The 12660-nt window shown below is 38.7% G+C and overlaps 1 protein-coding gene across 1 annotated transcript in view; it reads right to left on the reverse strand.

Moving 5' to 3' along the window:
• The window catches only part of GRID2 (glutamate ionotropic receptor delta type subunit 2), a 1091344-nt gene that overhangs the window by 895628 nt on the left and 183056 nt on the right, over positions 1–12660 (reverse strand). The window contains exon 2 of the mRNA XM_030564822.1: positions 5180–5335. Coding sequence (XP_030420682.1) covers positions 5180–5335 — 156 coding nt within the window. The remainder of the gene's footprint in view (positions 1–5179; positions 5336–12660) is intronic.

Here is a 12660-nt window from a genome sequence, read left to right on the forward strand (position 1 = left end):
ATGATCATCATAGGCCTGGTCTACATTACGACTTTAGGTCGAATTTAGCAGCGTACCTTGATTTAAGTCTGGACCCGTCCACACAAGGAAGCTCCCTTTTTTTCTTTTTTTAAACTTAAAGGGCTCTTTAAATAGATTTCTTTACTCCACCTCTGACGAGGGGATTAGTGCAGAAATTGGCCTTGCCGGGTCGAATTTGGGATAGTGTGGAGCCAATTCGACGGGAGTGGCCTCCGGGAGCTATCCCAGAGTGCTCTATTGTGACCACTCTGGACAGCACTCTCAGCTCAGATGCACTGGCCGGGTAGACAGGAAAAGGTCCGCAAACTTTTGAATTTCATTTCCTGTTTGGCCAGCGTGTTTGCAGAGCTCATCAGCATGATGTGCACGTTGCCAGGGCACATTGCCTGGCCCGTACTTTGTGAGAAGTCTATGACCATGTCCCTCTGGTCACCACACTGCTGTCATCTTTTCGCCTGGTTTTGCGCGAAACAATTGTCTGCTGTTACTCTGATGGAGGGAGGGGCAACTGACAACATGGCTTACAGGGAATTAAAATCCACAAAAGGGGTGGCTTTGAATCAAGGAGAAACACAAACGACTGTCACATAGAATGGCCCCCTCAAGGATTGAACTCAAACCCCTGGGTTTAGCAGGCTTTTGATTTCACAAAACAAATCAGGTCAATTTCTTGTTTTGATCCATCTATCTTTTACATCTTAGGCTGGCAGCAGACAGAGCAGTATGACTGCAAGCCATCATCATCTCCTGGGTGCTCGACAGAAGATGCTGCATTACAATTCCTAGCCATCGTCATCTCCTGGCTGGTCGCCAGAAGATGTGCAGTACGAGTGCTAGCCATCGTCATCTCCTGGGTGCTTGGCAGAAGATGAGAATGACCTGGCTGAGTCACTCTCATGTCTGCTCAGGCACCCCTGACCATTCTCAGCGAGGTCGGCTAAAAGAGCATCCAGGAATACAATGACAATGGCTACCACTCATAATGCACCGTCTGCTGCCAAAAGTCAATGAGCTGTTGCTATGTAGCAATGCAGTCCCACGTCTGCCAGCACCCAGGAGACATACGGTGAGCTGGGTGGGCTCCATGCTTGCCGTAGTATAGCGTCTGCTCAGGTAACCCAGGAAAAAAGTCGCAAAACAATTGTCTGCCGTTGTTTTCACGGAGGGAGGGAGGGAGGGAGGGAGAGGGGGCCCTAACAACATGTACCCAGAACCACCCATGACACACATTGGGATCTCAACCCAGAATCCCAATGGGCAGCGGAGACTGCAGGATAGTTACTCACAGCTACCCACGCTGCAATGGCCCTGAAGTCGACGCTAGCCTCGGTACTATGGACGCAGTCCACCGACTTAATGCACTTAGAGCATTTTGTGTCGAGACACACAATTGACTGTATAAAAATGATTTCTAAAGAAAGACTTCTACAAATTCGACCTAATTTCATAGTGTAGACATACCCTTAGTTTACTACTGTCTGTAAAATAGACAGAGGATAACAACATACCAATGTTGTGTTTCTCAGAACTGTATATCCGGAACAAACATTATGATGACACACTTACAGACGTTTAGTTAGGAATGCTTATTCAAACTGCAGTCTATCTTGATAATTTTACATACGGAGATTCAATCTCACTGTGGGACTGCCCTCACTGAGACAATCCATTGTAACTATTGTGTCCCTACATTAGAATTTACATCAAAGTGAGAACCTTTCCTTAATTTTAATAAAACCAATTTCATTTCATATTTCAATGATCTATAATACATGTGTATTGTACCTGAGGGCACCTCCTTTGGACCATTGGTAGAAGGCAACTCACTCACAGTTCATCTGGGATAAAACCACTCAGCTTTGCAGTGCAATATCATCAGAACTTTTAATAAGACAACCTAAGATACAAATGGAAGGAGTCTCAGAGCATCATAATAATATAAGAAAGCATATTCAAAGGATGACTATTTGGTACAGTACAAACGTAGAGTCTGAAATAAATAAGCTTTGTCTATAAAGCTAGATGTAAAACATCTGAGCTGATGTGCACATTAGTTATGAGTGTCATGCTAATTAGAAATATTACATGCTGTCCATCAGTGAGTCGCAGAAATGCAAGAGACATTTGTCAATTTTTCCTGCATAAGAGTGTTTTGTTTTGTCAGAGCTTTAACCCAGTCATGTTTTATTCCAAACCCCGAATCTGCTAAGAAGATTCACTATTTTAATGAACCTAGGGCCATGTCTTGAGCAAAACAGGGTCAACTGAAGGTTATTATGGACCTAGGGTTATCAACATGTATGGCAATTTACAGAACATGAATACAAAGGCTGTAATCCTTGCAGCTTTTACATTCTAACTCAAAGTCGTCAAAAGCATGAGAAAGCGTCTCATTAACCAAACCAAGGCAAACTTCAGGGAATTGAACTTAGCATTGCTTTGGGGTTCATTAAAACCAGAAAATGCAGGGAGCCCAGATTCCCACTCTGTGAAACTAACACTGATGTGAATCTGATGTAACAACTAGAAAGGAGTCACATTGGTGTAAAACTGGTGGAACAGAAGGAAAAACTAAGCTCAAACCCCACAGACACCAAAGCCAGACTTCTGAGCAGATCTGCTGTGGTTTTTACAAGCAGATACAGCAGCACTGTAAACACAAAATATACATAGATATATATCAAGTCCAAAATGCTATCATACACACACACACACGGATTATCTGCGTACATTTTACTGTCAGTGTAGTCTCAGACTTTCTTCAAAGGAAAGACTCATGAACGATGTGGCAAGAGGTCCTATCTGTACACTGAGCATGGTGGAAGAAATTTCTATTAAGAACTGGGCAAGAGAAGGATGTATATGTGGGAAAGGCAAGTCAGATAGACTAGATGCAGAGAAAGCCTTTAGTAAAGTGATGATGTGCTATTCAAACTAGTTAAGTGGAGATGCATCAATTGTTCAATATGATTTAACCTTGAGTTAATAAAAGAATCGTAGATTGGTAGCTCAGGCAGGTTTCTAGTACTATTGATACTGAAGGAATGGAACTTGAAAAATGTTCACAGAGCTACAAACGACCATTAACCCTTGTCTCCCGCCCCGCCCCACCCACCACACAGTTACTAGAACCCAACAAACAAAATATGGACAGTTTAAGTCCAACAATTATAGATAAATGAGGCTCTGTTAGCAGAATAGACCTTTCTGTTTGGCTCTTTCCAATCACAAATCTACAGAAAATAGGTTTCTTGTTAGCAAATGTTTTCTTGAGAATGATCTCCATGTTAGACATTATCCCACCCACATGATTACTTAAAGATTATTTCATTTTAGTTCACATCTATTCCACTCAGATTTCAAATTTAAAACAGAGACATTTTCCAAGAGTGAAAAACACAATTGCTGCACGGAAGTGAGCAATTCAGCATCAAACCATAAATAATTAACTGTTTATTTTGACACATACAACTTTTAGGCATTCATGCTTTTTAAATGTAAGAGTTTAAGCAGCTCTTCAACAGTCACAGAGCTTAAAAAAATATTTCCATGAAATCTGTCATCCTGATGTTATGATTGATGGTGTTTATTGTCAGATATAAGTAAGCATCATCAACTAGTTGTACCCATCCTGAACCTATGACAGCACAGTTTACATGCTGACAATGTAAACGCAACAGTGACCTGGAAAAAGCTGACCTCCTCACACTAAGCTGAATTTGAACGCACCTTTCAGTTTTTTCTCAGATCTTAATCCACACTATTTTCAAAATATAATAGCTCAGTCTTGTTCACAGCATTACATCCTAATACTGCTACCTATGTGGGTTCTGATCACTCCCTGCAAAATGTAGTAAAATGCCAAATTGCTGAATTTTAGAAAGGTTGCTGGTCAAAAAAATCAGGTAATACCAGTAATCTTTTACTGACATGATCTTGATTTTACCCATTGAAGTCAATGGAAGTTTTGCCACTAATTTTAATAGAAGCAGTACCAGTAGTGGATTAATTGTTGGCAAATTAACTACTGTACATAGCAAATTACACATGCAGTACTTCCTCTGTTACTATACAGCAACTAACAAGAATATAGAAAATCAACATGCATTCATTTCTGTCTTCAAAACAAAAAAAAATTACGTGGTAAATTACATTTATACTTGTACTGCTAAATTGTATTTTTCCTAGCATACGCAGTAGTGTAAATATAATATACAGCAAGGGTATATTTACTAAATAAACTCTTTTTTGAATTATATAATTAAGAGTCGCTCTACAATAAACATACACTCTGCATTTCGACATACGCTCTGCATTCTTGCTCTGACATAAGAAATAAATGCTCATGAAATACAAGTTTATAGTTAGAAGCTCTTCACATAGGTGCCTTATCAGCCAACATTTTCGGTCACAGCAATGATTTATTAATCCTGTTCCAAAAGACTTGAAAATATTTAAGTCTGGTACCAACTGTGTGTGTCATCTTAGCCTACTGGCAACACATATTTTTTTATTTAACCATATGAGACCAACAAAGAATGGCAGATGTTTATTATATTTCACACAAGTCAACCTTCAAGTCAAGAAAGTATCTCCAAAGTTTTGTATAAAATAGCTAACCTTAGTCTACAAAGCCTCAAGAGGTTATCCTCAAAACAACTTATGTTTTTATTACTGAGTAGGTAAAAGTATTTGAGTGAAATAAAATCAACGGGCAGTATTAAGAGGTCATGAAAGAAGGAGCTTTCGCTTGGCTGTACACTAGCTCATCTAGCACAACTCAAGAGGAGATATGTGAGATACACTGTGCCAAACTACTCTCTACCTTCTCTCCAAGAAATCCTGCTAACAAATATGACTCAAACCAAGATCTGATGCTTCATATCACAGTAAGTTTTCCAGATTCCACATTCAGTTATTTTACAGAAAACCATATCAGTATTATTGCTATTCAAAGTGAATTTCCATGCAATGCTATTGTACAGTATCATTCCTTTTAAAAAAGAAAAGCACCCAACACAGAAATACTAGCATCCAACAAGTTCTGCAGAAAGGCTGGAAGTGGACACACTACAATTGACTATTAAGGCACTTTGTATATAGGCTTTTATATCCACATGGAAACAATACCAGAAAATTTTCAATTTAGATATCTTACCTTCTTGAACGGCCTGAAATGGGTTGTTGCCATCCACAAATGTCACAGAACACGTGATTTTCTCTGTCTGTAAGATTTCATCATTCTGGTTGAGGTCAGCAACTGCCATACGAAACACCTCCTCATCCTTTTTGGCAGATTCATCAAAAATTGCCCCTGGAAAAAACAAACAAACATTCCTCTTTCATGCTGACTTGACAAGTTTTACAATTTAAAGGCATCCCTTCACCCAACACAATAGTGCAGCCACCTGTAAGATAAATAGTTGCAGGATTCTAACTTAACTGTTTAACCATGCATAATAACTGTACAAAGTTTAGGACAGAAAATAAAGATATCACTGGAGCCAACTAGAGAAACTGGGGGAATTGAAGTAGGTACAATATAAACTATCCACATTGTAATTTGCCAAGGAAAATGAGACACTCTGGAATATATTTTATCATCATAACTGGCCAAGACGTCTGTTTTACATCTAATCCAAATGACAATTAAGGAATTTAAAGTTAATGTGATCAAGGTTGGATACTAAGAATAAGCCTAGAATTGTAGCAGCACTTTTGTAACAAGGTGTGAAAATCCTTTGGAAAATTGGCTAGCCAGGACAATCAGCATAAGCAAACATCCTCGGTGTAAATCAAAGCTCCACTTTCTATCAGATTTGCAAAACAGTTACACCCAGTAACACCAATCCTTAAAATTGATTAAAATGTAATTAACATATTAAGTGTTTGAAAATAATGTCACCTTTAAAAAATCTGACAGAAGAGGACTACAGGGTTTTGTCTTTCCCCTGAAACATTCAAGCCAAGCATCAAAAGCACAGAACCATTAAATTCAGGAGGACTTCGCAGGATACAGGCTCTTTTGTTCACTTTTAATGATTCTGAAAACAATTTTTCAGGGATATTGAACTAAGTTTCCTCTTCAAGGGTAATCTAAGGGTTTATGCTTTAATACTGTGCTCTGTATTTTTGACATCATGATTGCAATTCTGAATGTTGTCTATCGTATGATTTTTTCTATGAACCCGTTAGGCCATACATCGTTCAAATAACAATGGTTGATTCCATTACACTTTTAGAGGCCTCAGAGCTGAGTGATCAAGCAGACTTTGCAATGCTAAAATGTGTTTTCATCAACAAATCCAACATATAAAGGGGATCCTTGAAACCTAACCTGAAAAGATCTTCATCCTTAAAAGAGCTCTTTAGTGTCCAGGTTTTTCTTTCTGCTAATGCCTCCAACAATACAGCCAATTAGTGCCATCTGAGTTTTGTGATACACACAGTCAAAGATGATAGGAACTTTAGTTACTGTTGGCTTAAGATGAATTTCAATCAGCACAGAAGAGGTCAATCAGCATATCCTGACATAGCATCTACTTTACTCTCAGTTCCACCCCCGTCCACACCCATATCTTGGTTTTTTTGGTATTAGCATGTCATTATTTTCAACTTTATTTCACAGTTTGGATGAGGGCACGAGAAATTTAACTCCATCTTTAAAAAAAACCAACAACTTTTGCAATATTAATAATAAACTGTAGCTAAATAGAAAATTCTTCCCATTCAGCCATCTCATTTTTGCTTAAGAGGCACAATGTGTCAATTTAAAATAATTTATTCTGACCAAACTGAATGTGCAGCTTCAAGGTTGTTTGTCCTACTGGCAAAGACATGTAACAGTGTGATCCAAACAGTATCAGTTAACTGCTGTTTCAAGAATGAACAGGTCTGAATTGCCTGTACAATCTCTCTCAACAAAAATCAACCTGGAAATAATAAAAATGGAAGAGAAATATCTATTTTGCTAATCCACAGTGAAACATAAGGGGCAACTTAATACAAATCCTGGTCCTCGTCCTATTGAAGTCAATGGCAAACATCTTGTTGACTAAAATGGGAGCAAGACCAAGCAGCCCACTTACTTAACAGCTGACTTGTGCAATTCAATCTTCTTATAAATGAATCTAGGACAAATATTTTGTACTTGTGTCCAAAATTAGACTCCTCAAACCATATTTTATTTTAACAGGAGCTGTAAGTGCTCAGCACCTTGCAAATCAAGTGACATAGGTAGTGAAATATGTATTTAAGAGTCTCACTTTACATACACAGGTCTGAAAATTTCACCTCATTTGTTACATATTCATCCATACAGAAGGAGAAGAACTTTGGCTAGGCATTTACTCTCACACTAGATAAGTGGGTTTTTTTCCCCTTTTCTAAACCATCTGACGTTCTAATGAATACAGCTTAGTCTGACTGCTCCTTCTCCTCACTGGCGTTAGTTTGTTCCAGTGTCTGAATTCAATTACAGTGTGCATTCTCAACTACTGATATTACATTATTATCTTAAAGGAGAAATCTAATGTAACTGGTAGAGCAAGGTGTTAACACAGAGATCTAAGACAGAAACTTTGAGTTCTAATTCCTGGCTTCACCACAGACTTCCTGCATGACCATGGGTAAGTAACCTCAGGCCTCACTTTCCCCATATGTGAAATGAGAATAAGATGCTGTTCTACTATGAGGCTTAAACCATTGATATTTGTGAAGCACATCAGGTTCCTCAGATATTGTGTGCTATAAAATACATTATTACGAGCATGAAGCACAAACAGTCCTATGTGGCTAAGCAAGTGACATAAAATCCATTCATGAATATAACACTAGATGCTATTCTGTCAGCATGAACACAGGTTATAAACCAACACCATAAAGCAAAATGTATAGTGCAGTGTTTCCCAATCTTGGGACGCTGCTTGTTCAGGGAAAGCCCCTGGTGGGCCGGGCTGATTTGTTTACCCGCTGCGTCCGCAGGTTTGGCCGATCGCAGCTCCCACTGGCCACGGTTCGCTGCTCCAGGCCCATTGTAGCTGCTGGAAGTGGCAGCCAGCACGTCCCTCGGCCCACGCTGCTTCCAGCAACTCCCATTGGCCTGGAGCAGAGAACCACAGCCAGTGGGAGCCATGATCGGCCGAACCCGCAGACGCGGCAGGTAAACCAGCCCGGCCCACCAGGGCTTTACCTAAACAAGTGGCGTCCCAAGTTTGGGAAACACTGGTATAGTGGAACTGTAGTCAGCCAGAGAAGCAGGGACTCAGCACCTCTGCAAGTCAAGCCACCTGATTTCAGAACCTAATCATAAATTTAGAAGCATAATTTTGGGTACTTGAGTTTGAGTAATTGAGAAGAGCATTGCTTGTATACATACATACTCAGTGTCCAATTCTGATTTAAACCGGCACTGAGACCAGAAATAACTCCACTGAAACTACTAAAGTTATACTGGTGTACAACTGCCGCAAGTAAGAGTTGTATCAAGCCCAGTGTCTTTCCGTTGTTCAATTGGTTTTCGTGGAAGTTTGTTTTTAATATGGAAGGGTTGACTTGGAGGGGGGAGGGGAGATGAACAAATAGATCTTTGGCTTGCTTCTGTGTTTAAATTAACATGACTAAGCCCAAATTCATCAAGTGCTGACTGACTATCCATTATATATATATATATACACACATACACATATACATATACATATACACACACACACACACAGATTCTAAACCCATTAACAAAATATTCTGAAAAGAAAAGCTTGCTAGTATCTCAAAAAACAAACAAGCCTTCTTATTTAGTCACCAGTAACGTCCAATTTTAATTTTACTGGCTAAAAAGAAAATTGCAAAATGAGTAAATACTCAGTCTGTGCCTAATCAGATTACAGTAGGCTTTTATAATTTAAAAAGCATTCTTTTCCAGTGAAGCCATCCTCTTCTGTGAAGAATCTTGGCAGCTTTATCCAGCAATCTGCTGGACTTTCACAAATGAATTGTGCCTTACTCACGTTTAGGCAATTAGAATGATACCCCTTTTTAATGGGCCTAGTCACTTAATTAAATGAAAGATTAAGATGCTGCAGAATGGAATGGCTTTCCACTATGTCTCCACATCTAGGGCCTGAATCAGAGAGGCACTCAAGCATAAACCTAACTTTGAGCACGTGAAGTCTCACTAAAGTCAAGAGTAGGGTGACCAGATGTCCCGATTTTATAGGAACAGTCCCGATTTTTGGTTCTTTTTCTTATATAGGCTCCTATTACCCCCAACCCCATCCTTAGTTGTCACACTTGCTGTATGGTCACCCTAGTCAAAACTTAAAATAAGGCACACGATTAAAAGCTTTGCTGAACGACAGACTTAGTGTGTTGCCGCCTGATCTGACCATAACACAAATTATCTCTGCTCAATGTCTAAGGCATATCATAAAACACAGGGTAAAATTCTGCTCTCATTACACCTACGTAACCCATTGTTTCCAGTGGGGTTACATTGGATGTGAGGGCAAATTATGACCCAGAGATGGTAAGACATTTAAGTGACCTATTACATCAGGTCATCTAATCAATCTCTGCTAGTAAAAACATTGTTCTCTACCATGAGTTTTCCTGTGCTTTTGTCCAGTCTAATTTTAAATGTTTCAAGCAAGGAAGTGAAGACAGAATTTACAAGCTTTTCAATATGTCAAAATGCTACAGGCAACATCTAAAATAAAACAAAGTAAAAAGAGCAAGCAAAGTCTCTGCATTCTGCTGGGTGAAGCAAGGTGGAGTAAAACAATCATATAGCCCTGCCTGTTACCAAAGTCTGTTATTTGTCATAAATGATTTGACGAGAAGATGTTCCACACTATTACATTTTGTTCTAGAATCTGCTATCCTGCCTTGGCAAAGTGGCTTGACAGGTTGACAAAGAAATTAAGACTCAGCTTGTTACATTGTAAGCTTTCCTGAATGGATTTACATGCAATAAGAGCTGATGCTGCAGGTACTATATGTCAAACTCCATAATTATAAAGCAATAAAGGATTAAATTCCTCATGCACAGAAACATATGCTTCAACATAGGAGGATGACGCTTTCAAATAAAAGTGAATGTCTTTGGCTTGTCTTTTGAGAAAACTTAGTTTTATTAAGTTTAGAGATTGTGCAAAGACAATTCATTGGTCACAATGGGCAGTAGAGATCTGCAGAGCTCTTCGGTATTTATAAATTATCCTCTCTCCTATCATTTGCAATGCTGTTAGCCACACATGGGTTTTTCATTTTAATTCTATAGCTGCACTGTGTATATATGTTAGCATCAGTGGGAATTATGCTCACGTTTGGAAAGGTGAATAGCCTCTCAAGTTATCATAGATGAGATAAAAGTCTGATCTTTTCCTTTATGTAAATGAGCATGCACACCACCACACACATGAATACTTTCCACGTACAGCTAATTCATTTCCAGATCATGCAGATGGGCATTTCTGATCAAATGCTAATTGCTCTTCACCTTTTTCTAACTTGTTTTTAAACACAATGAAAGAATCCAACATCACATTCTTCAGTTCAGGTTCACTAACCTCCTTGTAAAAAAAAGGCCAGAATTTGATAGTTTCTTTTCGGATGAAGGGCTTGGATGGGGAAGAAGAAAGAGAAATGTAGTCCTACTTGAGTTGTATTTGCTTATTTAGGATTTACTGAAGAATTAATAGTATATTAAAAATAAACATGTAATTTACACATTTTTACAGAGCAGTTTGTTTTAACATTAATTACAATGTACAAAAAACGTACTTGTGCATAAAGCCTCATTAATACTTATAGGAAAGGTCTGATTCTCCATTGCCCTACACCTGTGCAGTCATTTACAAGAGCACAAAATTGTGTAAAATGCTACTAAATCCAAATAGTAGCAATCTACATATATGCTGCATTTACTTTGCTTTGCCTTAATTGATTACATAAGGAGTGGAGCAACAGAAAACCTGGCAATGCAATTCACAAAACATAACTTATGATAATTATGGCTATCTGAAGATGCTTTGGGGCAATTTTAATTATACATAAACAATATATTGTATATATGGGTTATACTCCTTTCACAACATAAAAATCAAGCTAGTGTAGATATTGTTTCATATCTTTATTGCTCACCTAGTTATATTTTACTGTTTCAACGGTGTGGTCATAGCATTATATATGTTGTGTAATGAATTACCGGATAAGTGTTAGTAGCCCTTCGTTTTTCTATGATGTTCCTAACTATCAAATTGGTACTTAGCTGCTAAAAAGGGGTGGTTTGGTAGATATTATTGCCACATTAATGTCACATATAGAAAGGTACTGCAATGATAATAAGCCTACTGAATGTTATTAATGTTCCTGCAAAGGAACATATTAAAAAGTAGCTTTACATGTATTAATAACCTGCTTATAAGCTGCTTTGTTAAGAGGGCTCATCCATGATAGTATTTCATCACCCTTTATTAGCACCTACTTTGAATGCTAGAACATCTCATAGGACAACCAGAGAATGGTAGACTCATGGAAATGTACGGCTGGAAGGGACCTCAAGAAGTCATCAAGTCCAGACCCCTTCACTGAGGCAGGATCAAGAAAACCTAGACCCATCCCTTACAGGTGTTTATCTATCCTGATCTTAAAAAAACAAACACAAAAAAACCTTCAGTGAGAGGGATTCCACAACCTCCCTTGGAAGACCATTCCAGTGGTAGTTAACTGCCCTTATCACTAAAATAGTAACCTAAAATCTCCCTTTCTGCAGATTAAGCCCATTACTTCTTGTCCTACCTTTAGTGGATATGGAGAACAAATTGATCCCCATCCTTTTTATAAACAGCACTTAACATATTTGAATATTGTTATCAAGTCTCCATCCCGCCCTTAGTCTTTCCCCCTCCTCCCACCAAGAATAAACATGCCCAGGGTTTTTTTAAACCTCATAGGTCAGGTTTTCTAAACCTTTTATCATTGTTGCTCTCCTCTGGAGTCTCTCCAATTTGTCCACATCTTTCCTAAAGTGTGGTGTCCAGAATAGGACACACTGCTCCAGCGAAAGCCTCGCAACTGTCCTAGTAAACTCAGCATTCAATTTGTGATCCACTACAACCCCCAAATCCTCTTCAGCAGTACTACCACCTAGCCCGTTATACTCCATTTTGTAGTTGTGCATTTGATTTTCTGGCCTTCAGATCAGTTTTCCAATTGGTCATGGTTATTTTCAGTTCTAATCCCGTCCTCCAGACTGCTTGTAACCCTTCCCAGCTTGCTGTCAACTGCACATTTTAAAGCACACTCTCCACTTCATTAAGTCATTAATGAAAATACTGACTAGTACCGGATCCAGGACTTACCCCTGCATGACTGCACTAGATATGCCCTCCCAGTGTGACAGGTAGCCACCAATAAGCACTGTGAGTACAGTATTTCAGCCAGTTGTGCACACAACATATAGTAATGTCATCTAGGCCATGCTTTTTTAGTTTGCTTATAAGAATGTCATAAGGGACTATGTTAAAATTCTAACTAAACACAAGATCTCTCACTTCTACTTGTTCCTACATATGCATTAGGCAAGTAACCCTTCAAAGGAAATTAGTTAGTCTGGAATTATTTGTTCTTAACAAACCATGC

Source organism: Gopherus evgoodei, chromosome 5, assembly GCF_007399415.2.
Source record: "Gopherus evgoodei ecotype Sinaloan lineage chromosome 5, rGopEvg1_v1.p, whole genome shotgun sequence".
NCBI lineage: Eukaryota > Metazoa > Chordata > Testudines > Testudinidae > Gopherus > Gopherus evgoodei.